General features: G+C 54.7%; 1 protein-coding gene across 2 annotated transcripts; it reads right to left on the bottom strand.

The window, feature by feature from the left end:
* Nucleotides 1-310: 310 nt before the first annotated feature.
* MELTF (melanotransferrin) lies at nucleotides 311-23,752 on the bottom strand. Of its 2 annotated transcripts, XM_037525335.2 has the most exons (16): nucleotides 23,590-23,752; nucleotides 21,689-21,843; nucleotides 20,486-20,585; nucleotides 18,331-18,513; nucleotides 16,421-16,577; nucleotides 15,172-15,239; nucleotides 12,153-12,340; nucleotides 11,333-11,513; nucleotides 10,575-10,726; nucleotides 9,555-9,651; nucleotides 8,453-8,647; nucleotides 7,365-7,521; nucleotides 7,203-7,270; nucleotides 5,270-5,457; nucleotides 3,034-3,232; nucleotides 311-2,512 (listed from the first exon to the last, which is right to left on the bottom strand). In XM_037525335.2, exons 1-16 carry the CDS (start codon nucleotides 23,636-23,638, stop codon nucleotides 2,430-2,432), a joined length of 2,220 nt encoding a protein of 739 aa, XP_037381232.1. In that variant the 5' UTR covers nucleotides 23,639-23,752; the 3' UTR covers nucleotides 311-2,429. The 2 variants fall into 2 exon arrangements, with proteins under 2 accessions (XP_037381232.1, XP_054556446.1); XM_054700471.1 differs by lacking the exons at nucleotides 9,555-9,651; nucleotides 10,575-10,726 and having other exon boundaries at nucleotides 23,590-23,682.
* Nucleotides 23,753-24,389: the final 637 nt, after the last annotated feature.

Genomic DNA, 24,389 nt, shown 5'->3' with positions numbered 1-24,389 from the left:
AAATGGTATTGGCAGCTGGTTTTTTGAGACAGAGAGGAGTGGACAGGCTGCATCTCCTTTGTGGGCCAGGGGAGTGGCGCCCAGAGGCTGAGAGGTGGAGACAGCTGTGATGGATCAAGGTCCGGACTAGAGAAGGGAGTTGGGGGCCTCACTGGTTGAAGGCCGAGACTGGTCCCTGATTTTGGCTCTCAGAGAACAGGCTATGGGTGGAATCTGCCTTTCTGGGTGAGGAGAGGAGTGCCCTGGGGGCAGCAGGCCTCTGGCGACTCAAGGAGACAAAATTAATCAGGAGCAGTAAGTTTCTGTCAGAATCCAAGCCTTAGCGGGTACAGCATTGTTTGGCTTTATTTTAAAAAACCACCATCTTTATTAGCACTAATACAACAGTGGCCCCCTGCTGTCACCTGACAAACATCACACAGCCCTCACGCAGGTCACACCTCCCGTGGCTGGCAGTACAGGTGTCCCTTCCTAGATAGTGCCCTGGCCCAGGGGAGCCACACAGAAATAAACTTCTCATTGCACAAACCTCCCTTAAAAAAATAAATCAAACAATCATCAGGTCAGCGAAGAGGGAATCACTGGCTCCCCCAAGTATAGAGGGACAAAGCTTGGTAGCAGAGGCCAGCTCCTTCCGGCCCCTCGAGGTGGGGTGAGGGGTCGCCCCGGCCTGGTGGCCAGTACTCCTGAGGATGGTGGCCACAGTACTGTGGCCAGAACGCTGCCAGCGGCCTCCTTCACTGCTCAGAGATGGAAGGGATCTGTCCCAACGCCCACAGGTGGGGGCGAAACACTGGGAACCCGGCCTGTCATCAGCATCCCTAAGGCCCCCGCAGACTGGGACACAAATAGCTCTGGGCCCACGCAGCTCCCAGTCTGCTGACGAGGGTGGCTTGCTCCTGTTTCTTCTCTTTTTCACTTTTCCAAGGAGCAAATTCAGAGTAAGAGCTGGCAGTTCTGGAAACTTTTTCCCTCCTCAGACAACCGTGGCAATAATGAAGAAGAGAGAAGACCCTCTCCAGGCTCTCTGCTGATTTTCGTAGGGGTGGGAAAGGAGGGACCCTTCCTCTGGAGTGAGTGGTCCCCAGGGCCCAGTCGGCAGGGCTGGTGTGGAGATCCCCAGCTCACACTGCAGACAGAGTCCCTCAGTACTTGGCTTGGGTCTGGGCCTGTGCCTGCTCTAACCAGGTAATGGCGCCTACCTATTCCTGGCTGGTCAGAGGGCCTCACAGTCTTTCTGGGCCTGGCCACCCCCTGCTCCAGGCCTGCAGATCCCTGGACAGTCCCCAGAGCTGCACCCTTCAGTCCAGAGGTAACAGGGGCTGCTAGATATACAAGCATAGCTGAGTAGTGCAGGGTCATCCAGCGGGGTAGAAGCGGGTAATCTGAGATGGATTCCAGAAGGAGGAACCTCAGGATGGGGGATGCCTACTGGCTGGGCTTAACCCCAGCACAGAGCCTTGTCCAGCCCAGTTCACTGAGGCAGGGCACAAGAGCATGCTCAGTTCTGAGGCCGCCCTTCTTACAGCAGACAAGTGTTTAGGTAGGATTTCAGACCCCCAACCCTGCAGCTAGCCCCCTACCTAGTAAAAATTCTTACTGGTCAGCACTTCCTTTATCTGCGGACCCCGTGAGGGTTTCATTCCATGGGCCAGCCAGGACCTCCCTCCCCTCCCCAGCCCAGAAAACAAAAAAGAAGCTGCGCCCCTGTCAAGTAGCTTTGCCTCATTGGGGGGCCTGGCTGCAGCTTCAGGGCGGATGCCTGGGTGGACAGTGTCCTCAGGAGGGAGATTGAATTGAGGCTAGAGGGAAAGACAGAGCGAGGAGGGTGGGCTAATGCGAGGTGGTGGGGGACAGTGTCCACTCTCTGGAGGGTGGTGGGGCCCACATGGGAAGAGCCAGGGGCCTGTCATCTCACCAGACTCCCTGGGTGGCTCAGCAGGGCAAACTCCGGCAGAGAGGGCCATGTGGGAAGCCTGGGCGCAGCCTGTTTCCTTGGTAACTGGCCTTTTCCAAACCCAAGCCTGGTGAGGTTCCATGTGGTGGGAGCCTGCAGATTTGCAGGGAAGCGGCTGTGCCAGCTTGTGGGTGGGGCGTGACTGGGAGGCTGCCAGCTCACCACCTCAGGTAGCAGAGGGACAGGTGGTGCCTGGGAGGCAGAGGCTGAGTTCCAGCAGGAGAGACCTGCTCATGTCCAACTTGAGGTTGGGGGACTTTTCTTTAACATTCGTCTTTATTCCAGTTGGAAGCAATCGCAGAAACTTCAGCATCGGAATCACGGCTGTGAGGCGCTCATGGGTTCTCACATCTCTCCATCACACATTTCTCGCTGAGTAGTGTTAACTGGATTGACTGAGAACAGCTTTACTTATAAAGATTTCCAAATAGGTTTCCATTCCGAGGGAGGGTGAGGCTGCCCTGGAGCTGCTTCAGAGGGAGGACTGGAGGAGGCGGGCTGTGAGGGACAGCGGGAGCAGCAGCAGGAGCAGGGACGCCCTTGAGGCAGTGACCGCTGAGGGATTAAGCACAGGCAGTTAGGGCCTCAAAGCACCTTGGGCCGCCTGTGTGGGACCTGACGGAACACAAGCCTATGTACTAAATTCACTCCAGGCTGCCTCTTTCTACCCTAATTAGAGTTTTTCTTCCCCCTGGTTTCTTTACATATTCATTCCTTTCAAAATTATGCTGCATGTTTTATTTATGGAGTTGCCTCCATCTTCTTGAACAATTATTTTTAGCATGTATATTCATTATCCAGAAACACAGCCCATATTCTATCATTGTCTGCAGCCTTCCTGTTTAGACCCTCCTGGGACGCTTCCCCTTGATGATTTGTGAAATGAGGGCCTTTGCCTTGTATCACTGAGATCTAGGGCACCCTTCAGTCTACTCCAGGTTCTGGGGTGAAAGGCTCAGATGATGTCAGGGGAATGTAGTGGGGCACCCCTCTTCCTCCAGGAAAGAGAGTCTGGCACATGTGAACCAGCCTGCCCAGGGCTGTGGTCACTGCCCACCCAGCAGGTTGGGGCCTACCTGAGTCTGAGCACTGCTGAGCCAGTATCCCTTCCAGAGCTGCTACGTAGTCGGGGCCCAGCCAGTCTTGGTACGTGGTCTTCTCCCCAACAGGCACGGCCCGGATTGTGGCATCCTTGAAAAGCAGGTCTTGGCCGTGATAGTTGGAGGAGTCAAACATTTTGAAGCCATTCTTATTGTGGTCATCTCCAAACAGGTCCTGGGAGCACCACAAGCAGATCTGTGTTTCATCTGGACTCACCGTGGTCACCCAGGGCCTCTGACTACCAGTTGCTTTACATACCGTGAACCACAGAGCGAGGACTGTCAGGGTGCCCAGACACTGACTTGAAACCCTAAGGTGACAACTCATCAGTTTCTGTCATCCAAAGGGTCTTGGGATAAGATGTCACCATGGCCACCATAGTAAGGTGGTCACTCAGAAACACCACGCCCGATCAGTTCCCGGATACAGAACTGATGTCTGAACATTACAGGAAGAAGGCGCCCCGAAACGAGGGAGGATGTGCACGAGCTGACTAAGTGTTTGCTCAGCCTGCTCAGCGTTCCTCAACCTTTTGCACAATGCTTCCTCACTCCTCACATGGTGTCCATTCCCACAGCCAAAGTGACTTCATAGAGTGCCTTTTGTTCTGTCATCAGCACCAAGAATAGAACAAGTTTCCTAACCCACCCTCCCGTGGCCTAGAGACTGGCAGGAGCCTCTCCCTTCTCTGCTGAGCATCCTGGAGCAGGTGTGCTGCAGCGAGAGCTCCGAAGGAGCCACTGAAAAGACCAGAGCTGCGTGGGAAATGATGACCCACCCACAGGGGAGGCGCCAGGGGAGCTGGGGGAGGTGCCCATCAGCTGAAGGAGCAGAGTGGCTATCAACCTTTTTTGTGCTCATGGAGTCTCTTGAGGACCTGACAAAAACCATTGACCTTCTCCCCAGAAAAACTCTTGTCCACACAGAGTTCTTTCCCACATCACTTCAGAGGGTTTAGGGACCCCCTGGGGAAGCCCTTGGACGCAGAGGAAAGAGCTCCTGAGATTGAGGGACGCTGGGAAGATTTACCAGGCTGCAGAGGCAGCTGGCTCTGCTTCTGCGGTGCTTACGTGTGGAGGGAGGACAGTTTCAGCCCAAATCAGTGGGGGTGGGGGGAGGGGTGGGAGCCAGAGGCCCCACCATCAGGCCCCACCATCAGACAGCGCGGGTTCAAATTCTAGATGTGTTTTGAAAATGTGGCTGAGCGGATTGCAGATGGATTGGACGTGAGCTGGGAGGGAGACAGAAGTCCAAGGCGAGCCCTGAGGAAATGGAGAGGCTGAAACCGCCTTCACTGAAGTGGGGAAGGCTGAGGGGAGAAGAGGAATTCAACTTTGGACTCGCTTGCGATGCCTGCTCGAAATAAAGATGAAATGTCAAGCAGGTAGTTAAAGAATCAGGTTTGAGACTGAGCGGTGGGGTGGAAGTCAGGTCCGAAGACGTAGATTTAGCCGTAGTCTGTATATAGATGGTACTTAATGACCTGGGACTGGGCGAGACCAATTGGGATGTGGGTGCAGACAGAGATGAGGATTTAGGATTGACCCTGGGGCGCTCCGCAGTTAGTCTGAGGAAAAGGGGAGGAACTAACAAAGGAGACTGGGAGGAGTGGCCAAAAGTTTATGGGAGGAGAGTCAGGCAGGTTTGGGGCCTGGGAGCCAAGGAGGAGAAAGCTCCCAAGAGGAGGGGGTTGAACTTCAGGAGGAGGGGGTGCAGCCAATGCTGTTGAGAGGACGCAGATGCCCGCTGGGCTTAGCAACATGGGTTTCTGTGACCTTGACGAGGGCAGTTTCGGAGCCCTTTGAGAGTCTGTCCAGAGTGGTCTCCAGTCTTAAAGAGACCAGGAAAGTAACTGATGACTGCAGAGTGCACACAGCCCTCGGAAGGAATTTTGCTTGAAAAGGGATTAGGATTCTGGTCCTAAGAGGATGTGAGAGGGTTTGCTGGTTTTTCAAAGATAGTAGAAATACCAGCATGTTTGTGTGTTGCTGAGAATGGTCTAGCCGAGAAGGAGCAATCAGCAATGCGGGAGACAAAGCGGGTAGTTGTTGCAGAGATGTGCCTGGGTAAGTGAAAATCATTGCGTGTCCACCCAGTCGTCTTCAGTTCTCCTTTGTTCTGCTCCAGTTAGACTGAGGCATCCCGGGGGCTGGGGTCACCTCTGTTGCCCACCCCCACTCCTGTGAAGATGTAGTCCCAGCCCTGGCTCACCTGAGCCTTGTCCAGTAGTCCATACACGGTGAAGATGTTGGTGTCCGGCCGGACCATGACGGCGTGGGACGGTATCTGTGCCAGACTGCAGGCTGCAAACTGGGACACCTCGCCCCGGGCCCCGTTGGGACACAGCAGCTCGTAATGCTCTGACCTGAGCTTAGCAGCCCAGGGCTCATTATTGTGGCCTGAGGAGCAGAGGGAGAGAGACGCATGAGTAGAGAGAGGCTACTATCTCCCAGGGTCCCCAGATCCTTGACTGAGAACGGTTGGTCAGTTCCCTGACCCTCTCCATTCCATAAACGCCCAGCTCTAGTTTCAGGGCAAGAAAACTCAGCTGGGCTAGAAATGTTGGCAGGAGCTACTGTCAGTAGGGAGTAGCTGCTCTGTCCTCATGATAATAATGCAGGGCAGGTGTGATCACCCCCATTTTACAGGTGAAAAACTGTGGCTCTGAAACAGCCCCAGGCTAAGAACACCATCGGTGTGTTACAGATGTCGGACCTGAGGGTGGGATGTGTTCCTGACATTTTGTTGATCAACCTCCTTCCTTAATGCTTGGAGTTCTCAAACCAGAGGGGGTATAACATCACAAGGACCCATAAGAGGCAGTTTCAAGGGACTCTGCTTGCAAAGAAACTCATTCAGCAGCTTTAGGGTGGGGCCAAGTAATCTGCATTTTAACTCAGAAGAGGTGGTTGGCTCAAGCATCTCCTGAGAAACACTCCCTTGGGAATCATATTATTCCCGTGTCTTCATGCCTTCACTTAGTAGCCGCACGCATTTGCAGAAGGGACTCAGGTGGACGCCCGAGTGGCGATAAACATGAAGAAAAGATGAGCCCTCCTGGTAGAAAGGTGTCTTGCTGCAGGTGGGTCCTTCGAGGGCCTTCCTGACCATACAGGCACAGGGCTGGGGCAGGCAGGGCTCACCGTCTCCTGCAGGAGCACGCAGCACCCTCCTCCTGGGGGATGACCGCCAGTGTTGTTCTTGGTTTGACTTTGGCAAGGGAGAGGGATGGTGTGGACAGAGAGGGTTCAGGGCCTGGAGCCTCCCCAGGTCTGCTGGAGCAACTGGTACACAGCCTTAGTGACCCAACTGACGTGGGATTGGGTTTTGAGACATGAACTGATGTTTTTTCCCTACACACCCCATCTCCCCTTTGGGCTATGGTTATGCTTTACTGTGCTGAGTTTCTAGGAAGAGATAAGTTAGGGCAGAGTGGGAAGGATTGAGCCTCCAGTGTGTGGGGTTTCAAAGCCTAAAGCCCCTGTGTAGGCAACATCTACAAGGAGCATAAACAGTAGGTGCTGGGGGGAAGTGGCCCCAGGCTTCCACATGGATGGATCCCATGAATGAGGGGGAATAGGACTGGAGGGAAGTGCTGCATGCTAAGGACCCCAGGTGTGGGCTCAGGGGTCCTCCCACAGAGCTCCTGAGCTCCTTGTCAGTGGCACCAGGAGGGTGACTTCATAGAGAGAAACATACATGTGATGTGAATGGGGTGTGCCCTGCGTGGCGAAGGGGCTGCACGGTGACTTCCCTGCACAGGCTCTGACCTACTCAGGACTGAAGACTGAGTGCTCATGAGAACTGAGGACCCTATGGAGAGGCTCCCACCACCCCCATACTCCACACCTATTACACAAGCACCTCCAGAAGCAGTCTTTGCAAACTGAGTTTCCATCATTTCGGTGGAATTGGGGTTTAGATCCCAGGCCAGTAAAGACTGTCATGTGTTCTGTGCATCTGGACATGTGGTCTGAAGTTTGTTTATACCAGGTGCCTGTTGGGACCCCCTAGTCTTCTAGACTCAGTCATTCCTGGATGCTGCTTGGCCCCTAATCTCAGGAACGTCTGGTGCCTGGATCATGTTGGGGTGGGGAACGACCCTGAAATCTGCCCCAGCTCTGGCCCAGCCCCCCTCACATACCATCAGTGTTGTCAAAGACGGTGGTGTGCTTGACAAAGGCGACGTCCCCCGCGTTCTCAACCAGGCACCTGCCACGCAGGAATCCAAGGCAGGCGTCAGAGAAGGGTCCCGCCCTGCCCCCTTGCCTTGCCCCAGGCCCACCCCTCGGGTCCAGTGGGTTACCTGAAGGCTCCGCTGTCACCATAGTACCTCTCCTGGCTGTTGCCCACACACTTGTTGCGGCCCTGCTCATCCCCCACGCAGAGCTCACACAGCGAGGATGGGTAGTCCTTGGGGTTGTTCACGGGCACACAGCTGGCACTGAAGAACTCGCTCACCGCTGGGCAGAGGGAAGGGCTGTGTTGAGGGGCCCGTGGTAGGAAGGGTGGCCCAGGAGAAGATGGGTGGGTGGCTCCCGCACAGATCTGCCTTCCCCTGCCTGGCCCTGTGGCTCCAGGTCACCTGTGCGCCGCACTGCCCACCCAGCACAGAGTGGCATGTCTCCTGTGAGCACGCAGAGGTTGTCTGCACATGGGAACCCCATCACACCCTCTGGTGAGAGGATACCTAGCCCTGGTTATCCCTCAGGCACAGATTGCTCACTACCTCATAAGCTATTTAGTTCCAGACAAAGCAGCTGCCCAGCAATCTGAGAGGGGGAGCTGTCAATTCTAGCACCCTCTGTGTGATTGAAAGAAATGTTTTTTGTTCCTGAGCTGCTAGCTGGTACAGAGGTATGTGCCCAGTCAGCCCAACGATCCTGCCAGCTCCCTCCTGCACCCCCTTCACCACGACTGTGCATGATTTAATACATGGGAGGCCCTGCTGTAGCACGTGGCGGGAGCTTGGCAAACTTGTCTTCAGCAATTACACAAACAGCTGACATTTTCCAATGAGGGCCCCAAATGCCCAGGGGCTGCTGGGGTGGAGGGGGGCAGCCACATGACTGGACAGTGATTCAGCCAGGCCCAGAGTCCAGGACGCTCACCCACTCCCAGTCCACTGCAGCCAGTTCCACTCTGGGAGGGAAAGTGGGTAGGGGCACCAGGCACCCTCCACAGAATCACCACACAGACACTCTGACTTCTTGTTATGGCCAAGACTATTTCTCAGCCTTCCCAGAATGTCAAGCAGGAAGGGGAAATCTTTCCAGGGCTGCATTCTGTGGGGACCCACTGAAAGAGGACCCAAGCCTCAGATGCAGAGTGGCCCCAGACCCAGACACCCCCAAAGAAGAGTTTGGGTGTTTGTGTCCCTGTGGAGTGAGGTACCTGTGAGGACGTCGCAGGCCTTGGGCCGGATGAAGCCCCTCTGCATGAGGGCGCCCACTGGGATATCCCAGCCTGAAGGGCTGCCGAAGCCCGAGTGGCAGGAACGCTTGCCCTGGAGCTCATCCAGGGTGAAGGCGTAGGAGCTGTTCCGCCTCACCACAGCCACCACGTAGTAGGAGTTGCTCCTGTCCTCAGCTGTGGGGGCGGGTGATACGAGTGAGACCCTGTCAGGTAAGAGCCAGGAGCATACCCCCTTGGGGCCTGTCTTTCAAACCATTTCCCCCTGTTGCTCTCCACCACGGAGCTCTGGCCTTGGTGTCCAGGCCTTGGCTGCAGGGAGTCAGGGTGCTGCCCAGGTCTGAGGGCCAGGAGGGTATCCGGCGAGCCTGTCTGGCAGTGGGGCCCCTACTCGTCTCCCCCTGAGAAGCAGCCTGGCTCCACTTCTCAGAGTTTTGTCTTTCCCACTTTACAGTAGCACCCAAAGGGATTCTTTTCTGCCCTTACACCCAGATGGTATTTTTCTCACTTCCTGGGAGGAAGGTGGAGGCCCAGTTAAGGCTGCAGAAGCATTTTCCCTGAGCCCAGAGATTTTTCACATCCAAGTGAATGGGACCAAAGGTTCCTGCTCACCACTTAAGTGGACACTTAAGCAAAGGCCACTGGCAAGGTGTCATGAGCTGACAGGAGGGTGGTTCTAGGGCCACCTCCCATGAGCTGTATGGAAGGCTGGACGAGTCCCAGGAGGCCTCCGGGGCATGCTGCTCCAGCATTTGAGTGTGGCCTGGGGTGAAAGTGAAGGGCAACCCTTACATATTTTTAAATGTTTGTTTTTAAAAAAAGACAAATATGCAAGAGTATGTGGGCGGTAAAGCATAAAGTGCTGATTCTCTGACCCTTTATAGAAAGTTTGCCAATGTCTGCCCGACTTTCAACAACTGGGTGGCAACATGGGGCCTGGGGCAGAAGGGGGTTGCCTGAGACGGACAGCAGCCGGCCCATGGACGGAGGCGCTGAGGGGGAGCTGCCGAGCAGGGGCATGCTCATATAGAGGAAAATATCAACCACCTCCTGGCAGAGGCCAGGCGGCTGCACCTGCACTCACGGGCATAGAGCTCCCCCGCCGCTGGAACCAGGCCGTATGTTTTCCCAGAGGTATAAATGTCCTCGCCCCTCAGAGTCACCGCATCAATTTGGCCAGCCTGGAGGAGGACAGAAAGAGTACCCAGACTGGGACAGGTCCCACGATGCTCCGGGTGTTGGGATTTGATAGGGAAGTACCGGGGCTTCCTTTCCCTGGGCGCCCTGTCCTGTGCCATTCCTTATGAAGAGGCATGGGCAAGAGGGGTGCCTTGAAGACTGGGGGCTAAAACTAGCCACCACCAGCATTTCTGTTGGTGGGTATCTGTTTCATTCTTTCAATAATTGCTGAGGGTCTCCTGCTACCAGGCCCCATTCCGAGCAGGTCTGGGTCTCCTCGTAGGCCAGCCACAGAGGCCTGGGGCACTGTACCATAACCCCAGTACCTGGCCAAGGCTGGCACACAGCCGGGTGATGAGTGAGCCATGTCTTAAGGGAGGCAGTCTCTGGGCCTCTGCGACAAGGCTCCAGGGTTGAAGGACTCTCTTCCCTCAGACCCTCCTGGAGTCTTCTGGGTTATCAATGCCCCACCCCCACATGTCCATTCTGAAGCCTCTGGAAAGGTGGTCCCTTAGATCCTGTAAGTTCTGAGGGAAGAGTTGGGGGAGAGAGGGGGCACCTGTACCCCAGGAAGCCTCAGAGGCATGAAGGTATGATGGTGGATAACAGGCAATGGCGTTGCTATTTTCAGCCTGGCGGGTGCGGTAGCTGAGTTGGGCCAGTCGTCTTATGCTCCTTCTGCTCCTGCTCCCCACTCTGTGAGGACTCCCTGGGCTCCCCTGGGGGAAACAGCCTCCTCTGCCCTGTCCCCCAAAGTGGGCGACGGATCCCTGGGGTCCTTCCTCCTCCCCTTTCTATGAGGGTGTTGGAGGAGACCTTCTCCTCCACAGGCTGCCCCTGAATCCTCCAGACCAGGAGGACAGGGGAGGGTCAGCACCGCTACCCCCACCCCAAACCCACTGTGCCCCTCCAGGCTTGGTCCCACCTGGATCTGTTCCATGCAGTGCTGGGGGGAACTGGCTGACACGCACTGGATCTCCGGCCTGAGCCTCTGCCGGCTGAAGGCCACAGCCATGTCTCCACACTTCTGGATCTCGGGAGTGGACAGCACACACCAGCGCAGGTAGGAGGGCAGCCCTGTGTGGGTGTGAGCATGTGGTCACACACCCTGTGTGGGCCTGAGTATGGCTGGAGGGAGGATCAGTGCCTCCGTAGGAAGAACTTGAGTCAGAGCCAAGGGAAATCCTGGCCCTTACCCTCATTAGCTGTTCATATTTAACCACGTGAGCCTGTTTCCTCACACAGAAAGGGGGGTCTAGGAGGTCTGAGGCAGATCGAGTCAAGTAGCTAACTCGGTGTCTGGCACACCATTTTCCTGGCGGCAGGTGGAGGGGATTTGGGGTTGGCGGTGGCCATTGGGTGTCAAGGAGAAATGCCACATGGAAGGAGAGTGACAGGCCTTGAGCACTTCAGATCGGAGGACGAGGACACCCTTGGAAAAACAGGTCTTAATGTCCTGGATCCCACCGTCTGGAGCAGGCAGGGCTTTGGAGATACAGCAGTCCATGTGATCCCCAAGAGTCTTCCTTCCCAAACCCCTGAGACAGGGAGATTTTGAAGAAACAAGTTCCCAGCGAGGCATACTTCCCTTGATGAGTGTCCTCCCTAAGTCACCTCTCGAGAAAGCCCTGTTCGCCACTCCTGGCCTCAGGCTGGGCTGGGGGAGGAGACAGGTGGACTTACGGTTGGGGTCACACAGGAGGCCCTTCATGGCGTGCAGGTACTCGCGACCCAGCCATGCCTCGTAGGTCTGCGTGGCAATGGGCACCAGCTCTGAGGTGGTGTCTTTGAACAGCAGGTTCTTCTGGCCATAGGCCTCAGAGCTGAACATCTGGAAACTGCTGCCCTCATGGCTGAACAGACGCTGTGTGTCAAGGGGTAGGGATGGAGCTGGTGAGGTGCTGAGGGGGCCCATCTTTCCTCTCAGTTCACTTCCACCACCTTCCTGTGCCCCCAAACTGGCACCCCCTCTGAGGAGCACCACCGGCCTTCCTATGCTCCCCCAAGCATCCTGCCTTGTCACACTCAGCTGTCTGGACACGGGACACGTGGCCCAGGTTGTCCTGAGAACAGACAATGGGGCTGGGCAGCGGTGGTACAGAGGGGAAAAATCAAGCGAAAGCTGGTGTACCCAGCAGTCAAACTTACTGCTTTGGTAAGCAGGGATTTCAGCAAAGCATGATTCATTCATTTAATTAAAGTTGCACTTTGACAGTTATTGGCTTTGTCATTTTGTTGATTTGCTCATATGTTCTGGTTTTGATTTTAGGAGCCACTTGAAGGGGCTTCTGAGTTGCCTGGTCTCCTGTCTTGGGCCAGCCCTCTTTACCAGCCAGCACAGTTGGTCTCTCCTTCACACTGACCTGGCCTGAAGAGGGTCTCTGAGTCCTGCCCTTCTGATCTAGGCCACCAGGGCCCCAGCTCTAAGCCTGAACTCCCGACCTGGAGCAAGACAAGAAGGTCCTGTATCACCCCTGGAACCTATGTGGGTGCCTTCACTCACCTGGCCTTCATTGAGCAGCCGAAAGATGAGCCCCCCATCTGTATCAGCCCGGACCACCACTGCATGAGCAGGCACCCGGGCCAGATGGCACCGCCTCCATTCGGTGACGTCAGCTCGACTGCCATCCCGGCACAACAGCTCAAAGTCCTGTGACAGCAGCATCTGGCCCCAGGAGGGCAGGGTGTTCCCTAGGAAGAGGGGGAGCTTGTGGTGAGCTAACTCCTGTTCTAGGAGGGCATGGAGAAGGCCCCAGGCAGGCCCAGGAGAGGAAGCCTGGGGAGAGGCTTCACAGGCCACAATCCCACCATGAAAATAAACCGTATGAGGAGGTGAGAACCAGAGCACCAGGAGGGGAGACCCAGAATGATACCAGAAGGTGAGGTGCAGAACCCTGAACTCAGACTGAAGAGGAGCTTGGTTGCTCTACTCTATAAGATCAGGTGTTCAATAGACTGGGCCTATTTACTTTTCTACCTCACTAATACCTATCCCAATAAAGTGGACTTGAGGTATCTGAAAATAACAGAACACAGGTAAACAGAATTGTTCACCAAAGACAGAAAGAGTAAGAGAACAAGAGAAGTGTAGGATAGAGAAAGAAATGCACCAGAAATCTAGGATGAGTTCACTGCTGTCCCTGAGCATGACAGTTGGCAGGGGCCCGGGGGTCGGCGGGGAAGGCGTGGTGGAAGCAAACCATGAGGAATCTACCCAGAACAGTGGCTGGAGAGAAAAGTGTGACTCCTCAAAGTGGATAGCTCAAACTTAATATTTTGGTATATTTCCTCCAAGTCTTTTTCCCTATTTCTGTTAGAACAGAGAACGAGATGAACTGCTTTTAACATAGTTAAGAACATACTTGATAGGCAATCTTGTATTCTAATTTTTTTCATTTATTGATTTAAAGTATTTTCCCATATTATTGGAAACTTTTCATAACATTCATTTATAATAGAAAACAAGATTTATTCGAAAGAGTGACTATCCATATCAATAGGAATATTAAGAGGACTGTTAAGAGTTGTAACTAAACCATGAGAGATAAAATAACCACAGATGGTGCTACATTTCTATGACTTTTAAATTTTAAAACGAGGGGGATAAATCTCTGCTAGGAATTAGGAGAGGAAAATAATTTGTGGGATCATGAAAATTCTGTTCACTCGAAAGCTATTTAAAAACCAAAACCAAAACTAAGAGAGTAATAGTTTGGAAAACTCCATAAAGGTCATTTTTAATGATTGCATGATAATTTAAGCACTCTCAACAATTACTCAGTGTCATTCTCTCCCCACTCCCCAACTTTTCTCTATTTTTAAGCTGCTGCAGAAACTTTGTATAGAATTCTGGGGGATCATTTGGTCTTCCCATGAGACAAATGTAACATTTAGGTATTATGATCTGTCACTCCTATTTTCCACAGATTAGGGACAATTAAAGCCATATTACTTCATTACATCAGACATTTATGTCAATTCCACTCTTGTTCTTACCCTTTTTTTCACATAAATATACTCTTTTAAAAATTGCTTCCTTAGATTTTTTTAGATTACATCAAAAATTTAAAGGAGCTGATCTTAACCCAATACATTCCTATTCTTTCTCTACCTTCCCAAATCTTTGTGTGGCCATCTTGGGGCTCAGGTCTAGGTAGCCCATTTTCATAGGATCAACCTGCTTGGGAGACAGTCCTATATGCCTTCTCCTTTTAGATCACTTTTTTCTTTTTCTCAAACCTGGTTCTTCTTACTGCCTTCTGATTCAAAAGTCAAAGCTTAACAAAAAAGATGATGATTAAAAAAAAAAAAAAAAGACAACAGCAGACATTCTGGAACAGGTGAAACCAGAGAGATAAATAAAAGTTTGACTGGTGGCTGCTGGGGGTGGGGGAAAGACTTGACTATAAAAGGGTTTGAAAGAACTTTTGGGGTGAATGTTCTGTCACAACCACTATCTTGATTGTGGTTACACAACTATTGGGTTTTGGTAAAACTCTGACCTGAAGTTCAGAAAGACCAAACTTTATTGTATGTAAATTATACCTCAATTGAAAAAAAACAAATGATCCTTAGGCAAATTCAAATTAGAGGCCATCCTATAACTGGATTGATTCTTCAAAAATTCAGTGTCATAAAAAACACAGAAGATTGAGAAACTGTTCCAAGTTACAGGAAACCAAAGAGATCTAAAAACTAAATTCCATGTGAGATCATAGATTAGAAATCCTGGGCTGAAGTGCGACAATTAGTGAATCTGGACTATGGACTGTGGATTAGATAATAATATTGTCTCAGTGTTACCTTTCTGGAATTTGCTAACTGTACTGTGGTTTGTGGCTAGGTTGGCATCTCCTTATTCTTAGGAGATACCTATTAAAGCACAACAGGTGCATGATACCGACAAATGAACTCTCAAATGGTTAAGAAGAAAAACTGATATAGAAAGAATGATAAATCCAACGTGGCAAGTGCTAAAAGTTGGAATCTGGGTAAGGAATAAATGGGGGTTCTTTGAATTATTCCTGCAACTTTTCTAAAACTCAATTATTCCAAAAAAATTGAAATGATTCTGGTATAAGGGATCATCACATAACACCAACCCATGTTTAGTAAGACCTAGTGCAGGGAAGAGAGATGGCTTCTTCAGACAACACAAGAGAAGTGCCAGGAAGGAATGCTAAGGAGAGCTGGTGCGGAGGTTTGCAAACTGTTTTTCAAAAGCAGCACCCAGTCTTCGGGTGGAAACAGAACCCAGTGCCAAAGACAAATCAGAGCAGGGCCAAGCTGCTCACAGGCCCGAGGCCCAGAGGAGCAGTTTGAACTCATGGGTACCTTTTTGCAGATGGGAGCTGTAAGGTTTGCAGAATGAGGGCTATCCGTGTCACCCAGACTGCGCAGCAACTACCAGAGCTCCAACTACAGGTCTCCCATCTGGGGTCCTGCCTGAGGCAGCTCCCGGCCCCATCAGGGAGATTTCTGGGGCCCAGACCCTGCTCCTGAGGGCCAGTGCCCCCACTCACCATCCGTGTTCTCCAGCACCGTGCTGTGCTTCACGAAGGCCACTTCCCCGGCCCCTTCCGCCAGGCACCTGCAGGCAAACATCAGTGAGCTGGATAGGTAAAGCATCCCTCCCGCCCCTTGACCCCTGTCATCTTCCACCTCTGGGGGTCTGGCTTGGACACGGGAGTGTTGTGTTGGGCATGGGTTTCGTTGTCACGCAGCCTAGGGTTCTGGCTCCCTAGTTTGTGGGTTGTGTGGCTTTGCCAAGTTGTGGAGCTTTCCTCGCCTCTAAACCTATAAAGTGGGGATGAGAAAGGGGCTCCCGATAGGGAGAGATCCCTTATAGGTCCTGTTCAGCCTTGCTTGGGCCTGACAGGAGCTGGTGCTCATGTGGCAGCAGCCTGAATACATGGTGTTTTCAAGATGACTGCCTTGCTTTAGGGGATTGGGCTGGATTCAGGCCCCCAAGATCCTGGGGAGGAAGGAAGCAGGTCTTTTATGTATCCTCTATGTGTCTCCACCCAGTGAGGGAGGTAGGTCAGCACCTACTGGGCAGAGGGGCTGCCTGGGTCCCCAAAGTCAGGAAATAAGCAGGGGCTAGATTGGGAATGACACGGGGTAGGGAGGGGTGGGTGAGGGTCTTTGGTGCGGAGGCCCAAGGACGTGTTCTCTGTGCCAAGGACTGCATTGACTCAGATCACGGCCTGCAGCACAGGCCCTAGCAGGTCCCCTTCAGGTGGAAACACTGAGGTCAAGGTAGAGGAGGTCCTTGGGGGGCTTCCATTCCCACGTCCCGGTGTGTGGTTCCTTATTTGTGGACAGACAGACAGACATGCACCACAAGCTATTAGAGACTCCTTTTAGGATCCTTTTGTGAGGTTATAGAAAGTGCCAGCTTGAGCCAGACAGACATGTCAGCCCTGAGGGTCAAATTCCAGGGTCCCTGCATGATGCCCGCACTGTCTTTCCTGCTGGTCTGAGACACCAGGATGGGAGTGGCAAAGGCTGTTTTTCCATTTCCTTTTCTCTGAGTCCTCACCTCTAAATATACCAAACATTGATTTTATGAGCAAACGCAGTCTGGCATATTCCAGTTTGATGTTTTTAAACTAACCAGGACACACAAACTATATAAAGGGTGCTTTGATGAGATGCAGCCTGTGTTGCCCGCCCCCCTCATCCCTGCCACCCCCCACGATAAGGTGTTTTTCCTCAGCTCGGTGGCTCAAGGCCTTTCCCCTGACTCAGCATCCACCCCACCTCTCTCACCGGAAGGCGCCGCTGTAGTCATAGTATCTCTCCAGGGGGCTCTTGTCACACACCCCCTCCCCAGCGCCATTGCCCCGGCAGAGGCGACAGAGGGACTCTGAGTAACTGGTGTCTCCTGCTCCAGGGACACAGCTGCCCCCAAAATAGTTGCTGACAGCTGCAGGAAGGAAGGAGGGGGGGTGGTCAGTTAGCCCACCACACAGCAGGGCACAGCATTGGGTCTCTACCCTATCCCAAGTGGGCGCTGAGGTACCTCTGCCTGAAGCCAGAAGGGCTGGGCTCCCCTCGGACAGTGGTGGACCCTCCAGGGTTTAGTCTAAGTGGCACCAGGGAATGGGATCTGAGTGGTGATTCCGAAACTGGGGCCAGAAAGGTAGCAATGGGCAGGGGAGTGATTGCTATTATTTAAAAATGGCTAGGGGAATGGAACATTCGCCCCCAAATGGCCACAAAGGACAGCTGTGAAAGGGACACTATTTTCATAACAGGTTTCATTCCAAAATGCGCTACATGTCATCAGTGACAGTGGGGAGAGAAAGAAATGATTACTTAATGAGTATAATCTGACAGACAACACTTCTCAAAACATGGACAGGAGGGAGGGAACAAGAGAAGGAGGCATTGTTGGTGAAGGGGCCTGATCTGCCAGAACCCCCTTTTTTTTAACTTATTCTTGGGGCAAAGTTTAGGTTTCTATTGAAACTGTGCACCCTGAAGTGCAATTTGGTCTCAATAAATGCTTGAGCCGCTCTCCCTTTGGCTCTTTATTTTTAGGTTTGCAAGCAGGTGTGCGTGTGAGCGCCCCACAGCAAGGGCCCCCACAGAGGTATGGGTGGAGCCTTAACGACAGGTTCCCTGCCATAAGCACACACCCCGTGCCATGCCCTGCGTGAATTAGCTCAGTCCTCACTCCACAGTGAGGTGAAACAGTTCCCATTTCACAGTTGAAGTAATGTTCCACGAGGTAGAGAAATTTATCTGAGGGCAGGTCATGCAGAGCCAGAGGTTAACCCGCATCTCTGTGGCTGTAAAGCTGGGCCTTGAAAAGTGCTCTCTAACCGCTCCCCCAAGCCGCCACAGGCTCCAGAGGCACTGATCGCCCAGTGAGCAAACCAGAAGGAGCACATTCATGGAAAGGGACTTTGGGGACGCCCTAAACTCTTCTCAGGAGATGTGGTTGTCACGCATCAGGCCATCTCGTCAGGGTATGGTGCCTGATGTGGGGAGACGGACACCGCTGGGTGGCCAGCAGTGAGCCAGAAGAGAAGCCCAAAGTATGAGACACAGGCCTTATGCCAGGCACCCCCAGGCTCCACCTCACTCCCCTTAGGTGTTTTATTCTCAGCAGTGACCCTTGGGGTCACTCCCACCTTCTTCCCACGGGAGCACCTTCCTTCTGCAGAGCTATGAATGAACCCATGGGGAGCAGCAGGGCTCTGACTAGCCACTTGTGAGCTTCTTGGGTGCATGTCAGCAGCTTGTTTGGGTCCTGAAAAAACTGAGTTTCTGATCCAGAAAGCTGAGGACGTCTCTCTGGAAGTAGCGACCCACAGCAGGTGTGCACCAGTGAGAGTTGCTTGGGGACCACTGCCTCGCAACTATGGGTTGGGCCCTGCCCTTGACTGGATCTGGGGACACTGTGATGAGCGAGGGGGAGAGCCCTGGAAGGGCCAGTCATCCAGAATCTTAAACGGTGGCATGCCAGGCTGGCCAGCACGAAAGGAGGGAGTGAAAACACCAACCAGGCATCCAGGAAGGCCCCTGAAGGTGGTGGGCCTGTGTGGCTCCTCCAGGAGGTAGCAGTGCAGGTGAGCCTGGCGGGGAGGAGGCCGTCCCTTGAGGAGACAAGGAGTGAGGAGTGGGGAGGCCCAGAGCCTGCAGGTGAGGCCCTGCGGGCCCGAAGCCCTCACCTTGGAGCACGTTGCAGCCCATCACGGAGAGGCGGCCGCTCTCCACCAGGTAGCCCACGGGCACGTTCCAGCCCACCGTCCTGTTGATGCCGGTGTGGCAGGACTTCACGCCTCTCAGGGTGTTGATGGTTACATTGGAGCTCCTCCTGACCACAGCTACGGCGTAATAGGAGGTGCCCACCTCTAGAAGGAGGGAAGCGGAGAGCTGTGAGGGCAGCAAGGGAGAAGCCAGGAGAGAGGCTGGGACTGTGCCTGGGAGGCTGTGGGTCAGGGTGCATGTGCAGTATTCTAGCTGCTGACAGGGCGAGAGGGCACTTGCACACATCTTGTATCAAGACTCCGCCTTTCTCCAGCCTCAAGTGCTGGATATTTTCTTGAGTTATGAATTCATTAGCTAACGTCCCCCTTTCTTTGCAAGCCAGCGGGCACTTAGCTGGGAGCACATCTGTGCACGCCAGCAGGGCTCTGTTGGGCTGAACGCAGGAGTAGCCTGTGGGTCTTCTGTTTCCCAAAAGTCTGGACCTTCAGAGAACTTAGAGGGTTTGAGGAAGGGTGACAGTGGTTTCCCTGTGCTGAGGGCAGAGGAGTGGGGAGAGAGAGGAGGAGAGAACAATGTGTTCCTATATCACTCAAGGTCCGGAATGGGGTGCACGTAGGTGGGCAGGGCTCTGCAGCTTGGCAACATGTGCCAAATGTGGCCCCAGCAGTGCCATTAAGATAAGACAAGGATGACTCCTGTAGGAGGACTGAGGACCAGAGACATCCCTTTTCTCTGTCTGAGACACACACACACACACACACACACACACACACACACACACACACACACACACACACACAGATTGCTGGTGCCCATGAACAGAATGAAGCTGAGTTCTAGAAAACAAAACAGTGTTATTCTCTGCACACCTGAGTCTGGCCCTGGCCATCTAAGCAGCCTCACCTGGACCCACCCTCAGACTCAGCCACTGTACCCTTGCCTTCTAGTTCCTGGAACACTCCAAAGTTCTTTCCTCGGGGGCCCTTATGAGTGCTCAGCCTAAAAGGCCCTCCTGTCTATTCTATTTCAACAGGTCTGCCCACACCCTTTAGTTCTCCAGCACAGCCTTTACTTTCTTCACTGGGAACTGCACTTTTGCGTGTATGCATTGCTCTCTGACGCCTGCTGTTGAAGGGCAGGCTTGGCTCCGTGCTCAGGGCTGGATGTAGCAGGCTGGCCTGGTGTGGAGAGGCTTGGTGGTCGCAGGGTGGGGCTGTATCCTGTGTCATCTGGTGGTCACTGATTTGACAGCAGCCAAGTGAGACCCTGGGCTTGGTGCCAGGGACGGGGTTGGGGGTGTGAGTGTAAAAAGACAAGAGCAGGTCCCCTTCCAGGGACTCACTGTGGTAGACAAAGGAAATGAGACAGAAGGATCAGACCTTGGTGGGGTGAGCTGGTGCTCTAGGTATAGGCAGCGAGGGTCTCTGTGGGGGGGCAGGGGACTTGGAGGGGGCCCTGAGCTGGACTGTGACAGCGGGTAGGCACTAGACAAGCAGAGGTAGGCAGGCTGAGCTAGTGGCCTGTCAGGTGAGGGGCAGGGACCGGGGCAAAGGAACTCACATTTCCCAGCACATACTGCGTGTCAGGTCTGCACACACTGGCTCATCCATTGTGACTGGGCAGGTATGTGACCACAATTTACAGTCACGAAAGTGAAGTCTGTCCAAGGTCACAGAAGACCACAGGAAGGGGCAGAGCTGGGATCCATTCTTGGTCTATTGAGCTCTGCAGCAACTAGTCACCCCCTCTTGCTGAGCCCCATGCCCCTCCATGTTGCTTTTGACAGGGCTGCTAAAGTATGTGGGTAGCTGGCCTCCTGCACCCCAGCAACTAGCCCGGAACTGGGTATGGGGCAGTCCTTTGGTAAGACTTGTGGGTGAAAGTTGCTGGGCTCCCCATAAGGAAAAACAGACCCAAGCTACGGTTTCTGGTATCCCCACCCTTGAGAGTTCAAGAAAGACAGGGGGATCTGTGGGCATCTGGCTGGCTGGTACTCAGGACTGCTATGCGGACCAGGCTAGTGCCCAGCTCCAAGGCTGCGGGGCTCCAAGCAAGGACACACCGCTGCGGGGCTTCCCCTCCTCCCCCAAACCCCCTCCCACTAGACTCACATACCTTGATCGTATACTTCTCCCACCACAGGCTTCAGGCCGTGCTCCTTCCCTGCCTCATAGATGGCTCCTCCATCCAGAGTGATGGCATCTGCTTCCCCCACCTGCTGGGAACATGTATGTCAGCCCAGGCCGGTCTGAGCCCACTCAGGGAGCCCTCAGGGCCACCCGCCAGTCTGCCCAGCTCCTTTGGAAAGCCCCCACACCAGTCCTCTCCTCGTGTGGGGAGTCCTGTCTTGTCCTCCCCCCACGGCCTAAGTTTCAGATTTCTTAGGTCGAGGACTTGCCTTGATTTTCTAACTCTATTATTTTTAAAAATATTAATTTTATGGGATTCATAATTTATGTAAATAGTAAAAAAAATTAGTATAAACTGGTATGTAGTGGAAAGTGGTCATCTTCAATTTTCTGTTTCTCAGTCTGCTGCCTCCCCTGATAACCTGTTTCTCGGGTTTCCTCTTTAAGATACAGATTGAATCCCATAAATGGCCTCCTATTTTTTCCTTTTTATTTTAAAACACAAATGTCTGTGTGCTCCCTGAGTCTACAGAATTGGTTTCTGCCTTCACAGTGGAGCCTGACCCGAGCTCCTGGCCCCATCTAAGTCTATGAATGGATTAGGTCTTGGGGTGAGCTGAAGAGAAACCCAGATTCCCTTGAGCTTGATCCTGATGCTTTACCTTACGCCTTGACCTACCACTAAAGCTCTGTGTGAATATGGTCAGTGCCAGGTTAGCAGACCCGCCTCCTTCCCCACTCACTCACGTAGGACCTCTGGCCCCTCTTCCTCCTTCCAGAGAAACCACACAAACCCCATTCTGGAAAACTCCATGGCAGAATTAGTAATCACCGTGGGCTGCTGAAGGATGACCGCTCTCTGGGCACACTTGGTTGCGGGGGCGGGCAGTGTCCCTACTCTTGCAGGGGCCTTGTGGAAGGCCTCTCAGACACCTTTCCCACTACTACCCATCAGAGCCGGGCCCCCTTCTTGAGGCCTCCCAGCGCCTGGCCCTGGCGCAGGCAGGAAACAAGCTGGCCCTTGTTGCTGGGGAAACTCAAGAGATCCTGTTGCTGTCCAGGCAGGGTGGGGGGGACACTGGCGCCCTCCCCAGTGAATGAGGCTGTTGTGTGCTCCCTCCTGACTCAGAGCCCTCTGGTCTGAGTTGGTGGTGGCCAAGGAGGGCAGAACGGAAGGGAGAGGACTCACCGTGATGAGCTGGACACAGTGGTCAGCTGAAGTGCTCTGAATGCAGAGGAGGGAGGGCTGGATCCCAGCTTCCTGGAAGGCCTTGCTCATGTTGTTGCATTTCTGCTGCTCTGGATCTGAGGTGGTACACCACCGCACCTCCATCCCACTGAGCACTGGGGGCAGGGGACAGTGAGGCCAGCTCCCCTGGCACCCCCAGCCCACAGCCCCCACCATGGAGGAGGGTTCTAGCAGTTGCGTGACCACTAGTCCTGTGCCAGACTTGCTCTTCATCAGAGGGCACCCAGGCAAAAAGAGGTGTCACAGACTGGAAGTGGAGTGGGCTCAGGGGCAAAGCCAGGGAGGCCATGCATATCTTGGTGCTCAGGGCAGATGGGTGCCCAGAGACCTTTACAGAGGGAGGGAGGGCCTCCCAGGGTAGCAGCTCAGCTGAGCCACCCCTCCTCCCTGGCCTGGGGCACAGCCTGTGTTGTAAAAGGAGCACTAGCTGGGGTCCTGGCTGCCTCTGTGACTTGCTAAGTTCCTGCCCTTCTTCCAGCCTCTGCAAAGAGTGAGTGCTGGAGTGGGTCCTCTCACTCGGGGAAGTCCCTGGGTCTTCCTAGGGAACCAGGACAGGAGACTGGCACGTGGTTGTGGATGTGCTGCCCTTGGGGAGCTTTGCACTTCTTGGGGCAGCTGTGATTACGCGCTGTGCAAACACACCTTCAGTGGCCACAGTGCCAGGCCCCTGCCTCGGGGAGGCTGAGGAATCAGCGGTTGGTTCAAGTCTCTGCTATTCCAGTTGATGACTTCAGATAACTTTTTTGCGCTCTCTCTGAGCTCTTTTTGTCATTTGAGAAAGCAAATGAGCGCACACACTTTCTGTACGGCAACTATTTTTTTTTGAAAAGCACTTGTAGCACTGAATGACCTTTTCTCCACGTGACTTCAAACTACCAAGGCTCCCCCGCGCCCCTCAATCTCTTCCTCAGCTGTTCTAAAAAAGAATTTGGCCTTCTCCGTGTGGTAATTAAACCGGTACAGAGAGCCAGGGCACACAGGGCCCCAGGGGACGTGTGCGCACCTCCCTGCTCCTGGTGAGGACCCTGTGGGGTCCCGTGAGTGCGCAGGTCAGAGTCCCCGAGAGCTCCCAAGCTGGAGGCCCAACGCCTGAGAATTCCCTGAGACGGACGCCTTCGAAGACCTGGACTCCGCCCACTCACCCCAGGGGGCCTGTATTTTGGGGTAAACTTGTGGTTTTGGGTCTTCTCATCCGCCCTCAGCACACGCCCCATCAGGTAACTCTTCCAGGGAACCCGCCGCTTCCCATCCCATCCCGAGGGCCGAGGCTGCGGTTCCTCCAGTTTCCCTTCCGCCCCCTCCAGGTGCCTGAGACCCGCTCCCCGAGGTCTTGCCCCGCGTGGCGCACTCTTTGGGGAGCCCGGGGGCGGCGTCCCGGGGCGGTCTGCGCGGCGTCCCCGGCGCCCCCTCCCGCCGCCAGCGCCTCGGGCTCCCGGGGCCTCCTGCACGCGCGCCCGGCGAGGTGGAACGGCTCTGCCCCCCAGCCCTGCTGGGGCTTCCGCGCCTCTCGAGAACATTCGCCGTCCCGAGCCTCCTCCCCACAAGCCAAAGTTCTCCCCTCCGCGCTCTGCCTGCTCGTGTCCCGGGCCTGCGAGAAGCGCCGCGTTTTCAAGGCCCCTCGCAGCGTCGCCTCCGCTGAGAAGCCCCCGGACGCCCCGTCGGCGGATCCGGGCTGCCTCCCGCCCCGTCCTCACCGCGCCTCGCGCCTTCCGGCCTCTCCGGTTCCCGGGAGGCGGGGTGCAGGGCACCCTTGCCAGCCCCCGGGGCCCTCCCCCGAGTCGCCGAAGCGCTCCAGGACCCCCTGCCCGGCGCCCGCTCCCCGCGGTCGGGCGGGGCCTCACCGGTGCGCAGGGCCAGGAGGAGCCACAGCGTCCCGCTCAGGCCCCTCATGGCGGGTCTCGGGCTGGCTGGGGCCGGGTCGGGTCTCGGCTGGGGCGGAGCGGGTCAGCCGCAGCCGGGGCTCGCTCCCTCCTTCCCCCCTGAGCTCGCCCGCGGCTACTTAAGCCGGCCAGGGCGTGCCTCGGCGGCGTCCACACCCCCAGCGGCGTCCACACCCCCCCGCCGGGGCACCTGAAAGTCCAGGCCGGCCTTGGCCTGCTCTCTTGCGCCCCCTACTGGAGCCGCGGCCGGCCGGGGAGGAGGCTGGAGGGTGCGGGTGGAAACAGCGCGGGGCTCCCAGGATCCCGGGGGCGCCTATGTCTGGGCCCGCACCCCAAACGGTCCTCGAGTCAGGTGTCTGCTCTCTGGGAGCCGATGCCCTCAGCTCGCAGGCATCCCAGGACTCTCCCTGCCACAGTTGGCCGCGCGTTACAGAGCATCCCCGCCTCCACTTGCCTCAGAGAGACCCCAAGTATCATGCGTGACTGGAGAGGAAAAGATTTGGAAGAAGAGGTCGGAACTCCCGAGGAAGCGGGAAGGAAGCTTGAAGGCCACCGAATGTGTTCACCAGACTGTCTTCCAGGGCACGTGGCACGAAGGACCTGGGGGCACAGGATGCACCCAGGTACCTGTGGTCCTAGCCAGGCGGGAGCTGGTAGCGAGGGTCGCACTGTCCTGCTGGCTTCCTCGCCTTGGGCCTGGAGGGGGATCCAGAATGGCCCATGAGCCCAGGTTCCAGGTTCCAGGCAAAACCTGGCTCATT

Source organism: Talpa occidentalis, unplaced genomic scaffold, assembly GCF_014898055.3.
Source record: "Talpa occidentalis isolate TD23 unplaced genomic scaffold, MPIMG_talOcc4v2.1 talOcc4.4, whole genome shotgun sequence".
In the NCBI taxonomy this organism is placed as follows: domain Eukaryota; kingdom Metazoa; phylum Chordata; class Mammalia; order Eulipotyphla; family Talpidae; genus Talpa; species Talpa occidentalis.
Note: the sequence above shows the minus strand (reverse complement) of the source record. Positions and strands in the feature narration are given on the sequence as shown.

Bases quoted from the DNA above. Each gene is read 5' to 3' on its own strand.
- MELTF (XM_037525335.2), bottom strand. From the start codon at position 23,638: ATGAGGGGCCTGAGCGGGACGCTGTGGCTCCTCCTGGCCCTGCGCACC. The intron at 18,514-20,485 runs GTATGTGAGTCT...CCCTCCTTCTAG, and splicing joins GGGAGAAGTATACGATCAAG to AGGTGGGCACCTCCTATTAC. The intron at 3,233-5,269 runs GTGAGCCAGGGC...TGGTGCTCCCAG, and splicing joins GACTACTGGACAAGGCTCAG to GACCTGTTTGGAGATGACCA.